This window comes from Melopsittacus undulatus, chromosome 2 (assembly GCF_012275295.1).
Source record: "Melopsittacus undulatus isolate bMelUnd1 chromosome 2, bMelUnd1.mat.Z, whole genome shotgun sequence".
Taxonomy (NCBI): Eukaryota; Metazoa; Chordata; class Aves; order Psittaciformes; family Psittaculidae; genus Melopsittacus; species Melopsittacus undulatus.
In genome coordinates, this window is record NC_047528.1 from 102955579 (window position 1) to 102974358 (window position 18780).

General features: G+C 35.0%; 1 protein-coding gene across 5 annotated transcripts in view; it reads right to left on the minus strand.

Moving 5' to 3' along the window:
* Positions 1–18780, minus strand: part of ABI3BP (ABI family member 3 binding protein) — a 158023-nt gene that overhangs the window by 40174 nt on the left and 99069 nt on the right. For 4 of the 5 annotated variants that reach the window (XM_031051267.2, XM_031051266.2, XM_031051265.2 and 1 more), the window contains 15 exons: positions 18350–18397; positions 16374–16421; positions 15802–15876; positions 13375–13449; positions 12541–12615; positions 11247–11321; positions 10494–10568; positions 8981–9055; positions 8263–8337; positions 7709–7783; positions 6492–6566; positions 5953–6027; positions 4782–4847; positions 4430–4504; positions 144–239 (listed from right to left, as the gene is read on the minus strand). In XM_031051267.2, the coding sequence (XP_030907127.1) occupies positions 144–239; positions 4430–4504; positions 4782–4847; positions 5953–6027; positions 6492–6566; positions 7709–7783; positions 8263–8337; positions 8981–9055; positions 10494–10568; positions 11247–11321; positions 12541–12615; positions 13375–13449; positions 15802–15876; positions 16374–16421; positions 18350–18397 (1083 nt within the window). Of the gene's footprint in view, positions 1–143; positions 240–4429; positions 4505–4781; positions 4848–5952; positions 6028–6491; positions 6567–7708; positions 7784–8262; positions 8338–8980; positions 9056–10493; positions 10569–11246; positions 11322–12540; positions 12616–13374; positions 13450–15801; positions 15877–16373; positions 16422–17781; positions 17857–18349; positions 18398–18780 lie in introns of all 5 variants that reach the window. The other variant, XM_034074406.1, reaches the window with a different exon arrangement.

Below are 18780 nucleotides of genomic sequence, written 5' to 3' on the forward strand. Positions count from 1 at the left end.
CTGAAGTCACGAAAAGGTGTATTGATGAGAATGAATAATAGTTTCTCTTTTTAATGGAGGTGCTTTTTGTGTAGGAATGGCCATGTTTTTATTCTTTCATAACTGTTAAAATTTGCTATATTGTCTTCTTTTATTAACCTTACCAGAAACTGCCTTTTCCCAGTTATCAATATATTCCAAAGGTTTTTGTACATCAATGCCAATTTGTCTGGCAATATCCTCAGGTGTATGTGCCTCATCTGGAAAAAAAAAAGAAATTAAATAAATATTTACAGTGCAGTCTCCCAAGTCATGGAACACTGATACATTGTATGTGTTCAAACTCTGTGTAACACTAAGTGCAAAACTAGTGACCCACCTTTGTTTTAGAGATTACTTACTGATATTCGTTATCTTCCTATTCAAGTAAATAGAAAATGATCTGGGTATAGCAAGTGTGCAATTATATTTTTAGGATTACTCCAAAAAATCTGCTTAGAAAGAGAACATTAGTAAGATTAAGAGAGAGCAGGTCAGTTAAACCAAGATTGTATGTGGAAAGATGGGTACAGAGAACATTCTATTTTTTCAGCATGCAAAATAAAATACCCATTGATACTTGCAAAGGGCAAAGTTCTCCTTCTCCCATAAATAAGATCTTCAGTTTTCCTCCATTTTTAATGATTAGAGCAATTCTGAACCAAACATACACTGTATTTGGAGTAGTGGAGGCAAAATGTACATAAAATATGAAGCCTTGGGTGATATGGTTTAGTGTGAGGTTTTCCTGCCTATGGCAGGAGGGTTGGAACTAGATGATCCTAAAGTCCTTTCCAACCCTAACTATTCTATGATTCTATAAAATCAAGTTTGTATATAAAAGAAAGTTCTACTTAAATGTTACATAAAGTCATATTTAAAATACTGAAGTAAATGGCATTAAAAAGATCAACTACGGCTGGTATAGAACTGCTGCTTTCTCCCCTCCCAAACTGGCAATGCTGTTCTGTCATTAGTAAAGTAGTAACGAAAAATACATGAAAGTTTCAGGGAAAATGTTGTTCAAACCACAACACTTAATTCTTGACAAAAAATCTCCTTTTTGAATAACTCATGCACTTTGAAGTTACATAAAAGTTTGTGTTTTCACTGAAGGTCCCTCCTCTATCAAGCAGCTTGCTATATTTATCATAGTATTTGCCTTGTGCTAGCAAACATAATTTGCTTTTTATAAGCATTTTGGCTTACCACATTCATCTAAGCTTTCAACAAAACTGAAAATGCCATGTATTATTTTCATGTATGTTTGTGTCTCATTTACTTCTATCTTTTTTCCTGAAAACATTCACGGGGGTCTGGAGCACCTTAAAACTAACTACTGCATCTCTAATAGCAGGCATACAATTAGAAAGGTGGATCATTTTAAGGGAAGAACTGGAAAAAGTGCCTTTGGTAAAGCAAACTGAGATACCTTAAAACTTGTAGTTTCTCTAGAACTTGACTATACAGCCACACTTTCAAAAATAAAAAGAAAATTTAGCACAAAGTTAATGGCTGGATGACTATAATGAAACCCAACCTCTCTTTCACAAGGGAAATGGAAATGTTACTCCAAACAAGAAAGTTTTTTTGCTGATGGTTGTCTGGAAACTTAATAGATCAGGAGCAGTTTTTAAATGCTTAAGATTAAATAAACCCCCCCCCAAAAAAAACTCAGTTATACACACTAAGAGAAATATGAAAAGCCATCTCGATAAAACAAACTAAATAAAATGGCTGAAATGACATGGTTGAAAACTAGAAGGAATGTTAGTCATGAGGAGGCGATCCCTGCCTCTTTCCCACAGTCAAGTTTACCATCTGGCACTATAGCTAGCCAGGAGACTGAAAAGCCTGCCAGGAAACCAGTCACAATTCCATGTGCTGCCGCTGGAAAAAACAAATTCCACTGCTTATCATCTGGGCCTTGCAGCTGCCAAGCATACTCTGCATGGGGGGAAACATCTTTGCACAATCAGGAAGAACTGGAGTACATTTAACAGCAGTGCCAGCCCAGCAAGGAACTGGTCTTGAAACAAGTGTCCATGGCTCTTCAGTAAATGTGCTTTTCTTCAGAGAAAGAAAAAAAATGAAGTAATGTTTAAAAGTAAGTCTGAAAAGATATTATTCCTTAAAGTCCAATAAAGTAATCTGATCACATGTTAAGGGTTCTGATAAGCTAACCACAGAAAATAAGACATCATTTTCATAATGGAAGAGATCAATTTCCCTACACAGAAAAATCATCTGGATACTTTAACATGTTAAAATATTTATAAGATATCACCCACTGAAAAATAAGTAAGATTTAGGTTAGTAGAGTTAGTTGAGTTCTCTTTTCCAAGTCTCTTCTGCAGATTCAGGAATTCTGTTTGCAATATGTAATTGCACATCACTTAAGAGAGGTACACCTAAACTCCCTCATTTTGTGAAAAGCTTTTTATGAGCAGAGAGTCCTGTAGGCATTTATCACAATACTATGATGTACCTGCTTTACAGAAGACTTGGGATTCCACTTATGGATCACCAAGGAAAGTAGACTGAGAAATCGTGAAAAGCTGCAGTCCTCTCTCAATGTCATGAATGTATAAAATTCATTGGTGATTTCCCTGCACTACTGAGAAGAAAGGTGCAGACTCACAGAGAGCTATGCTATGTCAGGAAGGTTGGAAGAGCAATGGAAAATATTGCTTGAAGTATCATTTTCCAGAAGAATTCTAAAAGGCACTTATTCTCCTTTTAGTATACATGGTATGCACAGCAAGGCAGTAATCTTGTGATGATCTTTGACATGATCTACCACAACAAAGTTCTAGTTCTTCCTGACAATTTGCACTACTATAAAGACATGGAAATAATGAGAACTAGTGGGAACTGCAACAGGAGCGTTTGAAACAAGATTGCTTAAAACAATACTTTAGCAGTCACCCAAAAAAACATTAAGCTCACTAAACTACACTTAGGAATTTATATGTCTACTATTACGATTTTACTGCTGATTTACTTAGAATGATTTTTTTCCTTCTTTTTAATCTACAAATGCCTCTGCAAAGGTTACTACTATATGGGAAAAGGGAAAAGCATAATATACTGCTTAACATAATTGTGCATTTGTGCATGATTTCATAAGGTGCTTTCAAAAGCCACCTACTCCTGGAGATCTGTGTGAGTTCTGCCTATTTTGGTTATCAGACAATAGAAAGCTCACTTATAAGCAGACTGCCAACACAATAAAAGAATAAAACTTTCTAACCCACAACTACTGATACAGGTTATTTAATACTGTCTCTGATGTCCTGGAATTTGATGGGCTCATTTTATTTATTAGAAGGACTATAAAAGGTCAAAGAGCACATACCTCCAATGAAGACACGCACTCTGTATGTAATACAGAAGTGTATGTCATGCTCTAAACAGGCTATTTCAAATTTAATTTAAATATTCAACTTTAAATATACAACCTCTTTAGAGATTTTGCATTTCTACAAACATGGTGGGCTTCTCAGAAGTATATACAGGAATGAGTAGTTCAAATCATACTGAAGTCAACATGTATTAAATTGCCAAAGATACCCTGGAAGAAGTACAAAGAAACATTATACAGACAAAAAAGGAATGTTTAAAGTAGACTGCACATTGCTCAGGTTATCCTAACCTAGCTAGCACAGAACAATAATATGGGATAGTAGCACTGTTAGTAGTGGGTGAACAGCCAAAAGTTTTCTTTGAATATGCATTTTATTTATCTATACTATTTTTTAAGCCTGCATCATTGATGAAGAATCCCCAAATTCTTTATTTAATTAACCTTTGCTGTATTAAAAAAACAGTAATATTTGTATTGACAGAATAAATTAATAATTTATTAAATAAAACTTAGGGGTTTATTCTAAATTAGCACCGAAAACATTTTTTTGATTGGATAAAAAAATTAAGTACAATTGAAAAAGGATGAATGATTTATTCAGAATACTGGTTTGTTGAAAAAAATTTTGTGGTTAGGGATGTGTGTTATCTGTGTGTGTAAGGACATGTAAATTGAAGTGTTAGCTCTCACTCTGCTCTATCATTCACCAACCTGGAACTTTCTTCATGCTGAAGTATTTAAGCCTGAATACTGCACAGTCCGAATACTGTACAGTCCAAATACTGCAGTCTGAATATGAGTAGGTCTAACTTGAACATACCATGTGCATTGCTAGTAGCTAGCAAGATAACTGGCCTTAAGGCTCTCTTACCAAGTCTTCTGACTTTGACTTAAGCAACTGGGTAACCCTTTTCAACAAAGTGTTTTCCCATATTCCTCAGGAATTAATTTCAGTAATCAAATACAATAAAATATTTTGCAGGGTTCAACATGATTCATGTCTTTTACTGACAAGTTAAAAACCACCCAAAACTACAGCTCTACCTGTTGTTGGCACAATCCACTTTGGCAGTCCAGATGCTTTTGTTCTAGCTGGTGCTAGTGTGGTTCTGCTAAGAACTGTGAGAGAGTTTAAAAAAGAAAATAAGTTCCATGAGAAGAAAACCCAACACACTTTTACGTGATGCCACCAATTCCACATTAGAGAAGGAAGAACAACACTTGGTTTCTTTTTTTTTCTGATTTGGAAAGGCTTTACCTCTAGACTGATTAATTGAAAGAAAAATATTTTTTTTTCTTTCCCCAGCAACACTCAAAATTCTACTGAGAATAGGTGAAATTAATTAACTAAATAATTAACCTCCACCCCATCCTAAATTGAATAAAAAATTATTACCTTGTCTGGTCTGTGATTTATCAGATAGCTTTGGTCTTGCAGAAGTGAAACGTGTTTTATAGGGTGCTAAAAGAAATAATGTTCAGTTTGTATGTTATGTGCCAACAGAACATCAATACGGCAGTGTAATTTGCCAGAAAAGGCCCATGCACTGGTGTGATACAGCAAAATGGATGTATGGGAATTGTATGAGTTCCAATCTAAAACGCACAATGAAAATGCTAGTTTCTTTAGTGGTCAGATGACTCCATTATGCAGCCTGACCAGCTACATTTATGTTTAGGCTTAGGAAAACGTATAAAATATTGACAGCCAGTTATCCAACTGTACATGGATATACAGTTAGCTCTGCAAGGTATTCATGGCCTTAAGACATTTAATTAGGTTCTGTAAAAAACAAACAAAAAAACTCAAAATAAAACACCAAACCAAACCTTCCCTAGGTCAAATATTCAGATAAAAATGTAACACATCAAAAACTGAGAAAACAACTGGAAGTATTCAGTGCAGACAACGTGTAAGGCTGCTGAAACATAGTGTCATCATCAAGGTTAAAATCATAAGTGTTTAGCCTTATTGTCACCTTTCATTTGCCAAATAATTTTGACATTGTAGGTTTTACAGAATTTGTGTGAATCACACTGAAAGCATAAGTAGTAATCACTGACATCTTGTGCCAAATTATCAACCTCTGTAAGTCAATATTTTAAATAAATTGATCTGGTTATTTGATATTCAAATCTAATAACCACTTTATACCTAACACTTAATGCAGTGTCAGAGAAAATACTTATGCAGGAAAGAATATATTACTAGTTTTCGACACTTAAATTGGGTAAAAGTGTTACAGATTTAGATTTACTGTTTTACAAAGAAAAAGGCAAAAGTCAGTTTCATCTATGTTTGCAACACTATACATCTGAGGATCCAATACACAGCAGTAATAATGTTCAAATCTTTGTATCATCTTTGAGGTAATACTGATTAAACCTTGATTTTCAGAGCAATGAGTAAAACCCAACTTGATAAGGGGAAAAATGAATTTTCATTTTATATATTTGAAATAGTTTAAAGGTAATAATGAACAGACCATTAAACCTTAAACTGTTCTGATTTTAATTAAGATCTACAGACTCTCAAGATAACAACTTAAGAAAGTCTTAAAAATTACCTGTACTGAAGCGTGGAATTTCAGTTGCCAAAGCAGTTTTGGCCTTGGGTGAAATCTGGTACGTTTCACTGGGAGCTGAAAGTGGAGATATTTTAGCTTACCAAATGCAAATTATTTCCTTTTAAATATAAGACACCACAGGGGGAAAGGGAAAAACCATCTTTGTGCAGATTATAAACAAAAAGAATCACTGCTAGAAACCTGTCTGAAAATCGTGCTTCTATACAAATAAAAGACTTTTCAAGACTGGGAAGATATAGTCAAACAGAATAAAAGATGACCTGGTAATGCCTTTACATATGTCTCCTCAGCCTTGTACATGAAATACTTATTTTTAGAAAGAATTGTATGAAAGAAGAAATGGCTGGAAAATTAAAACCAGCAACATTTTTACATGCAGTGGAATGTGACTACCAAGTAAACACAACATGAAGATATATTAAGGTGTTTCTGTTGATTAAAGTGTAAATATAGTCATATAGCAAAAGCAGAGGAACTCAATTTTTATGAAAAATAGAGTGACATTATATTCTCATTACCCAAAGTAATTTTGTATCCATCAACAACATGAACTGTTACAAGGTTAATTGATCCCGGGTGTGTTGCTCTTGGAGCTACAAGAAATAGAACAATGCTCTGTGAGAAATGAAATTGAAAATGTTGGATTTCATTAAGGATCTGTGTTCTTTGTTTCCTAAAGAGTTATTGCCACATCTACTAAGACAATTTTAACAGATGTGAGACAGATACATGTTCTGATTAGGCTGGATGTATTTTCATGATGACAGCCACACAGTGCAACTATTTTGCTGGCCTCCCCTCAGCTTCAGTAGAAATGCCCTGAAGGTGGAATTCTGACAGTCTTTGGTTTTTCTCACTCTGTTTATATTAATTTGCACTTCCTAAAAATTTTCTAAAAGCCTATAGTAGTGGTTTTATCTTTCAGATATTTTTCCCTGAATCAAATATGATTGAATTTAGTGAAAGATATCTAAGTTACTGGATTAAAAGGAGAGACTGGCAGCCAGAGGTACACATTATGTATGTCTTTCTCTTTCAGAAATAATGCTGAAATAAGGAAGCCAGAAAGACCTACTTAGTGGCATAAACAGCAGTAGCTAAATAGTGCCATTTGTTTTTAACAAGTTTCTTAACATAAGCAATTTTGTATATGCATTATCATAATGATTTCAAAATCAAAGAATAAACCTATAAATTCTGTTTTCTAAAATTCTTTACCTAAAACTAATTTTTTAGTGGTACCAAAACATGGCACTTGTCAGCTATGACATGACTGGATTATAACTATGCATCCCTAAATCTTCTGTAGTTACTGCAAAAATCACTGATAAAAGAAGGTATCTATACTCTTAGCATCTAGCTATCTTGGATTAAAATTCTGACACCCTAGTTTCAAAAGCACTTGAGATATTGAAGCAAATGTATATAGAGTAATAAAATCCCCCAAAAGAAAAGAACACAGTGAAGCTGGCTACAGCAGATTATCTTTATCAAAATGAATCTAATTCATCACATATTTCAAGAAAACCAACCAACTTCTGCTCCCCATGAAAATAGATGCAATTCATGGGCATTCTCTTTGATATAATTTATTAACATACTCTGAGCTGAACAATTATGCTAATTTCTCTCCACAAATCATGGATGTCACATGACTGCAGTACTGAACGACAGAAGACAGTGTAACTAAAGCAGTGCCACAATAGCACTTTTAAAGTTAAAAGCTTTAAATTACCAGCTTTAGACTGTGGTACTTCTGGCCCAACAGATGTTCTGGGTTTGGAAGGAATGAGCAGTGTTTCTTTTGGAGCTGAAAGAAAAGGAAAAAGATTATTATTGTATTTTTCAGGAGTCATGATCCAATGTCATATTTAGCCCACAGAGAATTCATGCCTCAAATGCCTGAAAAAAAACCCAAACAATTTCATGGCTTTCTGGAACCTGAAATAAAATGACTATCCAAACCACAGAAAGCCCTAGCACATTGCTGTAGGATAAATTGAGTTAGAGGTTAAAATTCTTGCTCTAAAAGAAAAATTAGACCACTGAATTTGGTTGGAGATTTGACGAATACAGTCTTCTGACCAGACATGAGCTGTAGGTTATTTCTGCTTTACTTCTTGGATAGAACTGAAACTCATCTGTATTAAGAAACATGCACGTGTGCAAGCAGAATGAAGTATAAGTCGAATGATGTCACAAAGTACCACACTGGAGCATGTTGTCTAGGGATTTCATCACTGAAAAATTAAGAATATCCGTGTCTTGATATTAAGAAAACTTATTTACCCATTGTTGCCCTTGAATGCTCGGTGGTAGTAGAAGGTTTTGTAATAATTGGTTGTGGAGTTGTCTGACGTATTGCTGTTAAGGAGAGAATGTGAAGAATCTTAGAATATTAAACTGTAATAGAAACAAAGTAGAAATGCTACTTTAGAAATGCTCTATTTCTAAAACTTTAAAAATGCCCCAAACTAAAGTGTAGCAGAATACTTTAAAAATCAGCTGCCAACAGATATTGTTAACTTCTGTACATTCCTTCTGTAACAAAAATGCAAAGAAACTCAGCCCCTGTAACTGTTTTAAAGACTTCTTTTCTTTCAGGATAGTGTCAGTTGTCAACTGTACAAGCACATTGCAAAGGGGTTCTGTTGCATTTTATGGATGGAAACCAAAAAAGTGCCTATAGAGTTGCATCTCTGATTACCAGGAAGTAATCAGAGAGAGCACGGTCTATCCAGCCACTGAAATTTGTCAGCACCCACACTACTACATTTTAGTCATCATTTGCTGTATTTAACGGAAAGGAGGAAAATAATTTTCGATGCATACTAGCAATTGTCGTGTTACTTTTAGTGTAGTTTCGGCATATTTTGGATTAAGTGTAATGCCTTTGTTTGAGCACAAAGCCAGCTATGAACAATTCCACTAAAAAGAACAAAGCCCAAGGCTAAGGGAAGGAATTATTAAACACAAACACACAAAATTAAAGGAAGGATTCCATTACCAGGTTTGGTGTGCGGCACTCTTGGTTTTTCAGATGTTTTTGGCTTGGTATGAATGAACTGTTTTTCAGTTGGAGCTGAAATTAAAACAAACAGCACCCATAACAATAATTGAAACCCAAGCTTCTTTCATAGCACATAAGGAATGTAAGTAGGATCTGATCTGTAATAAGGCAAATTATGCAAGGGTAAATCAAACAGCTGGAATTCCTGGAAAGAAAGGGAAATAAGTTAAATGGCCACTGACACAGGCGTCATTATATGCAAATTCATAGCTTTGGACAAAGCAGTGAATAATAGAGTCATGAAGAGCATACAGCAATGGAACGAAAATAGATAGCTGCATCTTACATCTTCCACATCTGCCATACATGAGTATCAGAGGACAGGATCTGCTTTTCAGTGGACCCTTAGTATTGGACTTGATTTATGAATTAAACCCTTTGGTTTTATGTGGGAACTATTTAATCTTGTCTTCATACTGCCCAGTTAAAATTGTCGCCATGTAGGAACCATTTATTGGAAAAAGTTATCTTGGCACCAGGTAGTCTAATCTACACCAGTGGAAATGATCTTCAAACTATCTGCCCTAGCCTGTGCATTCTTCACCCTCCTAGCTCTGACGAACCATTTTCTGCACATTAATATTGCATCAGGTAGCCCCAGATACAACAGAGCATGTAAACTTCATAAAGCTATACAGAGATATCAAATGAATATTAACCTAAGTAATTCATGCATACAGGGGATATATATCGAAATAGAAACACAAAAGTTTTTTTCGTTTCCTATTCCTCAGAAAGAAAATGCATACTTCAAAGATTACTGAATGCCTATTAATAGTTCATTAGTGATACCATTTCATTCTCAGAAAATTGTGATCAGTGTTGGCCTCTGAAACTGGGGATTATTAATAGAGATTGCTCAAGCAGTACTCCTGCTGCCCAATACTGCTTGGATTTATTGATCTTTATTTGGTCCACATCTGACACTTAAGAATAAAGAATTCTCATCTAATGTTTCATATAATTTAGCAAGTTTTCCCAATGTGCATGACTAGAAGTTAGCAGAGAAGATGGCTTTAAGAACTAGTATTTGATATGGAGGGTCACATATCTGGTCCATTTTGGTATATGTTATGCTGTGGCTGATAACTTATAATTTCCTTACAGTGAAACAGAGAAGTATTTTAGGATGACAGTATCCATACCTCATGTGCGGAAGTTACAGTATTCACTACATACTCTTTAAATAAAGTCTCCTTTTATTGCAAAATATGTAACATCTTCAAGAATTACACCATCCTGACTGGAAAGGCTATCAGATGAGGAAAAGAACCTTCAAAACTAAATGAGCTCATGCATTATTACCCTTGTCAAGACCAGCAGGCAAGCATCTAGAAGCAGAGCAAAACTTCATCATTAGTTTTTAACGTATGTAATGAACACTCCCTAAGAAGATCTTCTTTAACAAGAATAGAAAATAGATTATTTTTTATGAAATACACATTATTACCCAGTGTTGCCTTAGTTCTTTCAGGAACGTGAGGAATAGTAGTAGTATCTGGTTCTTGGAAGGCTGGAACGATTTCTGTTGGAAGAAATGTTGATAATGCTCAGAATAATAGACTCTCCCTTTCCCTCCTGCCCCTTCAAAAATACTTCAGCACTATACTATATACACCAGAAAAGGGATGTTTTAAAACAACAATGGGCATTTACCCTCAGAGATTTATGGCTATAGAGAGGTCAGTTGTTTTGGGGTTTTATTTTATAGATATTTAGAAAACAAGAATAATAGCCATCTGGTGAAATCAGTGATTGTCTTATACAGTTCAGTCACATTTATGGTGGGGAGTCTCCTAACTCAAATACAACTGAAGGGAATCCTTAGCCTGATCTGGATGAATATATGAATATGAAGGAAAACCACTGCAACAGCTTTAAGAGGCTTCTCTCACAACAGATTCAAAACACGGTGCAAACAACTAGTCTGTTGCATGGATACAAGCTGTGGATAACTTTTTATCATTGATTTAAACATACAGGTCACTACCATTTCTTCTTCATCAACATAATATAAAAAAAAATAATAATCTTGAATTGTTGCAGTTTCCATCAATGGTATGAGTTAACTGCAGCATTGCAGATTTTTTTTAAGTTACCTGGATACCCATGTAATGGCAAATGCACTGCTAACTCCCTCCATCACCCTCCTGAAAGTGTTCCATTATCTACTGCAGCTTGACAAAAAAATCTGATAATTTACCGGGCTTCCTGTGTGGAGCATCTGGAATGGGATCTGCTTTTGGTTTAAAGGGAGTATGTTGTGGTTCTTGAGGAGCTGAAAGGAAAGTCCTGTTTTAAGGGTTTATAGTCTTCAGACGTAGACAGGTTTATTTCACAAACACTGCATGCCTTGTGCTTGCAATGAAAAATAAGATCCTTACGTGAGTCTGAAAAATTGAGTGTCAGATGCATAGAGGAATTTCAAAAGAAAAGAAAATCCTGAATTAAAACATGGGTGGAAAATTGATCAAGTAAGCAAAATCTGGAGTCAAGCAACAGAACCTGAAAGAACACAGACAACTACAGTAGACATGTTTCCTTCTGTATGTCAGAACTCACAACTGCAATACCCATGACATGCTTGTCTCCTACAAGTGTCAAAGAATTACAGTGTGTATGAGAATGAAAGAAACTTACTGTGAAGACAACAAAACAGCTAGGAATCTTTCAATATCTAGAACACAGTAAAATTAAGATGGCATGTGAAAAACAGACTAGTAATATGTATTGGTCCAAGGAGCAGCAGGGAAAAAGTAATGACCAGCCCAAGGTAACATCTTTACCTGTTGCTGTCTTTTATTGTTCAATTGTATATATAGTAGGTGCCAAAACTTCATAAAAACAAGAACATACACAGAATTAGCAATAAGTACGTGCAAAAGGGTAAAAATACCCCTTTTACATAACTGATTTCAAATTGGAACACAAACTTAAATTTATTTTTAAAAATTATTATTTATTGGTGGAATTAGTGAACATATACTCACTCAAAAGGAAGGCTCAACTGATGCTTTCACAACCACCAGGAGTTACAGAGGTTTGGTGCTTCACTACCAAACTATTAAAATCCCTATTAAGTATATACTTTAAAGGGTCAAATTCCATTACCAAGGCACACAAACATAAAAATGGTTTGATGTAGATATTTAGAGTCATACACAAAGGACCTCAAATATGTTTTTCTCTAAGAACTTTTGATTGCCACAAAAGATGAAATTTCATCCAAGAACATTCTTATAATGTTTGCATGTTGTCTACCACGATATGCAGATTATTCATCAGTGATAGCCGTCATGTGGTTGAAAAGCATACACAACTCATCAAAACTCAGCCATTAAAAATACAAATCAGCTCTATCTTCCTTTAAACATGTGATCATTAGAAAACCTATTTGTCTGTAATAAGAAATGTTAATCAACACTTGATTCATTGAGGAAAGACAACCCAAAATAAACCCTGGATTTTCAAACACAACAAAACAACAGTGTATTTACCAGTTTTTGTGTATGTTATGCCCAGACCTGGTGATGCTCTAGGCTTGGAAGACACTCGCCGACTTTCTTTTGGACCTGTAGATGTGCAAAGTTTTGAGCATGTTACTGAGAATAACAATTCAATATAAACCTTTTGATTTTCCTGACAGAAGATTCACTTTTGATAAAAAAAAAATTTTTAGAAAGTATTTCCGTTTGAAAGCAATCACAAAGGGATCTCCTGACAATGCTCATGCAGAGACTAATGACAAAGTGACTGTTACAGTGCAGTGCTGAATTAACTCTCCACTCCTTTCAGCTCTGTCACACAGTTTTCTACAGAGTAAACTGCTGTAGTTCTAACACTTAACCTTGTTGTGCTTCTTAAGTGTTTCATATGCCAAAAATCCGTTGCTTATTTTACTCAGCTGTGCATTAAAAAAACCTCCAGCAAAGAATAAACGTGGAAATTTACCACTAATTTTCAAATGGACAAAAGTATTTTCAAAGTTTCAGCAACAAGAAAGTTGCATAATTCCACACTTGTAAATAAGTAACTGGAAAATATAAATACTTCTGCCACATTTTGTGGAAACTATGACACTAATTTTCTGATGTGCAAAGGCTCAATATGACTGTTAACCCTAATTTCCCTACCATTCCCTATGAGATACTGACATGTATAATATTTAGCGGATTATCTTGTTCCGTAACAGCTATATAACAAAACCAATAATGACAGTAAACCACAGCATATACAGTAATTACCTGTGTACTTTCAGAGAACTAGTAAATTTTGACAATTTTAAAACTGATAAAAATTTCATGCAGTAAAAGACAAAATATTAAGCTTACTTGCTCTAGTTGGAGGAACATGTGGACTGGGTGATGTTTTAGGTTCAGAAGTCCCATGACGTGTATTGTTAGGAGCTGAAAGAAAGAAATTAGGTTACACCATACTAAAATTTTCTGAGGTATCAGTGTCCACTACCACCCATAACAGTTAAAAAAAGAAAAAAAACCAAACAACCCAAACCTCAAACCAGACCAAAAATTTAAACCAAAGATATTCTATGGGAGTGGTGCAGAAGAGAAGAGCTTTTTTAAATAAAATTGGTCTACAGAGAAAAAAGAAAACTTTCTGAGGCATACTATCAACTAAGCATGTGACAGAATTACTGGTTCTGTTTAAGAAGAGGACTTAAAATAACAGAAGAAAACAAGTAGCTTCAAATACAAAGACACCACTAGACTGTAATGGAGGTTGTACTGGAATGATTCACAGTACCAGGTTCAAATGATAAAAATGCCTTACTCAAAGGGATCTGCCTCAAGGAATCATATGACCCAAAGGTCAACTGGCAGTGGAACTGAGGCTTGAATGAAACAGAATTATTTTTTAGTCCTCTATGAAGGACTATATATTATTTAGTAAAACTGGTGGGGGAAAGGAAGTAGAGAAAGAAAACTTGCAACATGCAGCTCTGCTCACCTAAACCGTATGACTAATGAGAACAGTGCCACCTCTACTGTGTGACTGAGAACATACAAGTTAAAATCCTATTCTGATCTGCCCTCTGCCTCTTACCATTAAATACTGAAGGAAGCTGCCCTATGTTATGTGCATAACAACTTGAAAGAAAAGGATCCTCCTCAACTGCTTTGTAGAAAATAAGAAAAGAAACAGAGAATCTTGACTGATAAATTATTAAGGCTCACACAAAGAAAGGTGACAAATTTTTACAGGTCTACGCTTAATGATTTCTGTTGAAGAGGAAAGACAACATAGCTGTTAAAGTAAAAAAATATCATTACGTACTGTTGATTTTGGTTTCTCAGTTCTAGATGTGATTGGTTCCAGAACTTCATTAGTGTGATAAAAAAAAACCCAACCAAAAAACAATGAAAGCAAGTATTATCCAAGAATAATCAAAACAATGACTACTTCCCCAATGATCATACAACCATCCTGTTACAGCCAATGACAGACTGTCACTCCTCTCTGAAACTCAACACATGTCAGTATTATGCTCCTCAGAATTGCCTCTGGTTCAAGGCAATAGCTGTAATACAGAACAGGGCCCAAATATCAATCTGAAGCTTTTATAATAAACCACAAAGAAATTGTGGGTGGGTTTTCATCTTCAAATTTGTGCACTTTCCTGACTTATGTCAAGGTTTTGATTCAAGCAATAGGCACAGATTTACTGGGGGGGAAAAGGAAACTTAGTTGTCATTTTTCTGCCCATTTCTCCAGCAGCGCTATCTAATACTGCATATACTTTGGAAACCTGTACTGGGTCTGGTTGGGACAGAGTTTACTTTCCTCATAGCAGTTCCTGTGGTACTCCATTTTGGATTCATGAACTTTGATAGCACACCAATGTTTTAGCTATTGCTGAATAGTGCTTGTTACAGCACCAAGGACTTCTTCATTTTTAACTCTATCCCCAAGCAAATAGACTGGAGGTGGTAAAGATGCTAGGAGGGGACACAGCAGGAATAGCTGAAACAAATTGACCAAATGAATATTTCACCTCACATAATGTCATGCTTAACAGCAAAACTTTCCAAAGGGCCCATTGCTCCTAGAATGACACTGGTCTGCTGGTGGAATGTAGCATGTGGTTACCTTTGTATCAATTTGGTTTTCTCTCTGTCCTTGTTGAATCTGTCTTTATTTTGAACTATGGGATTTTTAATTATTTTTTTTCCTCTGTTTTGCTCTTCTGATTCTCTCCAAGGTGGAATGATCAAGGGGCTAGTGGGCTAATGACTAGGATCGACCCTCCACACTATCTCATACAGTTATTAGTGTGAGTTGTGTAACTTTCTTCCTTCATCTTTAATTAGCTCAGGGTTGTATAATGCTCTCTACCAAGCTGTGTAAACAACATTATAGAAAGTATTACACATTCTTAAATCTCTTAACTTCATAATGGAGGTGCAAAAGTGAACTGAAAAGTATAAATGAAAAACTGTGCCTGATAAAGAAAAAACAAGTACACAATTTGAGAAATCCAGAAAAAATCCTTCCTCTTTGCAATGACACACCTCCTTCTCACCTTCACTTTTCCCAAACCCAAATTCACACAGAAAAGACCTATTTTCATTGACAACTGCACAGAAAATGCCCACTGTTGCAGTGGCTTGGTTGATTATAAATCCCCTGAGTGTATAGTCTCCAACATATGCACCTGAGGGATACATGTTTATCTGAAGCTCCACAGTAGTGTAAGACACACATATAAGTTTAATAAGAAAAAGAAAGAGTGTACTTACCAGCTTTGGTTTGTGGCACCTCTGAGCTTGGTGATGTTCTAGGTTTGGAGGGAAAATGCTGTGTTTCTTTTGGAACTGAAATTTTTTAAAAAAAGCAACTATTAAAATCTTTCAAGAATTGAGATTAACAAGGAATAATAGTAAAAAATAATACATGCCTCTGGAACCCTCTGGAAACACAAAAAGCTTGTATGAGAAATGAAGTATGAATGTCTGGTACACAGAGAAATAGTGCTGATGGAGAACCTCTGTAGCAGGGTAACATAAAGCAAGGCCAGTACAGATGGACAAATTTAAACAATGAAGCAGCACAGGACAGAAACTCAGTAGAGACGTGTAGTCAAAGGAAGATCGTTGTGCTTCCATCCACTTTACAGAACACATTTGTGTAAGAAAAACCAAACAAGATGATTATGAATTGTTAGTGTAAAATCACACACAGACCCCTCCCCAACCTAAAGACTAAATTTAATAGCAAAAAATTATGACAGTGAAGCACAATGAAGATGTATTTATGATGATTGGTGTATACTGAGAAAAAAGCTAAATATCTTTGTAGGTAAAGGTGTTACCTATTGCTGGTTTTAGTTGATCAGTTCTAAGTGTTACAGATTTCAGGACTGTATCAGAAACAAAACATAAAAGCAAAAAAAAAAACCATAAAAACAAAAATTGAAGTAACTGCATTTACAATTAGCATTACTTGTTCAATAACTGTATTTTGAATTATATACTATGTACACTGCCTCATACAAAACCCATTATATTAAATGAAGTCTCTCACAAAGAAGTGCAAGCTGAAACATAATGTGAATGTAGTTCTCCCTCGGGGTTCAATGAGATATCCAATATACATCACTCCCTTATTCACATGGCCTTTTAAGGAAACAGATCTATTCCCTTTGTGGTGTATTTCAAATGCAATTTATATATATATGATTGGAATCAGAGACCACTTGCTTGTTTACTGGATGCTATATTATTAAAGAGCATTACAGTGTATTGCATTGCATGATCATGAACTTCAGCTATAAACTGGTATTTATCTAAAATTAAACTGGGCATTTAAGGGGCATAAGGATTTAAAGTTTATGCTGTTTTCTTGCATTTCCTTCATTATAAGCAGAGGCATAATAGAAATGGTACCCCTCTCTGTGTCAATTCTTCTGCATGGGTGACAATTACCAAATCTTTTAAGACAATCACAAGATAAGTGGATGGTGCTGTAAAAAAAGTTCTGTGTATTATAGATTATGAGAGAATAAGGATTTTGACCATTTTCTGCATGAGGAAATAATATCTAATACATGACATCAGATTTCAAAAGTATTGCTTTATGTATAATTTACAGATCTTCAGTAAAGTGATTATCATGATTTTTTTTCACATTTACCAAAAGATAACTTACATTGATATTCAATAACCTTGTAATTTTCTGTTGACATTACCTGCACTCACATTTAATGACACGGTAGAAAAATCCATTTTTGTTTTTAATACAGCATAAATGATAATCAATGCTAAAAATACCAATACTTATAAACAAATAGTAGCTATTTACCAAGTAATTTACTTGCTCATGCAGGAAATAATAATGTAGTGAAAGTAAGTAATTGTGACTTAAAAGGAAAATGTATTTATTCTAACAAAACAAAGCAGTGTGAGAAAGAACTGTACCACCTAAGTAGCCATAATACACACTTCAATTGTTAGGTATTTCCTTTAGTTACCACTGTAATCTGAGTTTAACAACAATATTCTCTTTCTGCTGCCATGAAGTAGCAGAGATTTATTCCTCTGCATGATGAAAAATATCTAGTGAATGCTACTACTACTGAAAACTGCAAGCAAATCACTGAACAGACAGTAGAACAGAACCCCGTTATGTTTTAACTGTCTCTGTTACCTAAACAGCTGTTCAATAAATATATTTCAATCCAACATAAACTGTATTAGAAATAATCACACAAAGAAGTTCACCATCTTTGGCTTGTGGGATATGAGTTTTGGGTGAAGTTTTAGGTATAGAAGGAATATGCTGAGTCTCTGTTGGAGCTGGAAGAGAAAATGTGGGTAATAAGTTGCTTAAATTGCACAGTAATTAGTATCTGGTATCATGTTGAACATACAAACCTCACACCTGCAACAGAGAAAAATAGTTCTTCATAGAAAGTAGGAAAGTCAGGTAATACTCTCCATGTGTTTATAGCAATTTAAGCAAGAGAGTGGAATTTTGGTAATTTTTGAAGCTTGGATTTTATTTTTTTTAAAACAAAAAGCTGGGGCAAGCACAGACAATCAGAATTATAAGAAAGGTTATCCAGAGCTGCCAGCATCATTTTCTTGAAAAAAAATAAAAGAAAAAAAGAGACATTCCGACTCTGAAGAGAGCAAAAAACCCAACTGCCATGAATGTCAAGCACGAGAATTACCTAGAAGAAAAATGGAGTTTAATGAAACAATCCTAAGGCATAAGGTGATAAACTTGGGTGATGTTTTCTGTGATGAAAAAAGCAAATATGACAGCTTGACAAGGAAACATCATTACCTATTGTTGACCTTGGTGGTTCAATTCTAAGTGTAATAGGTTCCAAGACTGCAACAGAAACAGTGTGAGAAGGTAAGCATGGAAGAACTAAAAAAAAAACTTTAAAATTGCTCCACTGGGAAGTATAAAAGCAGGTGCTAATACTATACCACAGTGACACAGATCTTCAAATTAATTTTTTAAAACCATGGACAATTGAACTTCGTAATAACGCAGGTTCAATAAGAACATAATAGCACAAACTTGATGGCAACAGAAGCAAAAATGTTAATTGAAATCAGCAAAGCCTAGAACAAGCAAGGGAAGAGATCACATATCTTAAAGGGAGCAAGGGACTCCTGATGTACAAAAATGGAAGGTATCCTCAAACTGAGGTCTGCTACTCCTTGAAAGTGGCATGCTGCCCATGATGAAACAGTTAAAATTTTCCA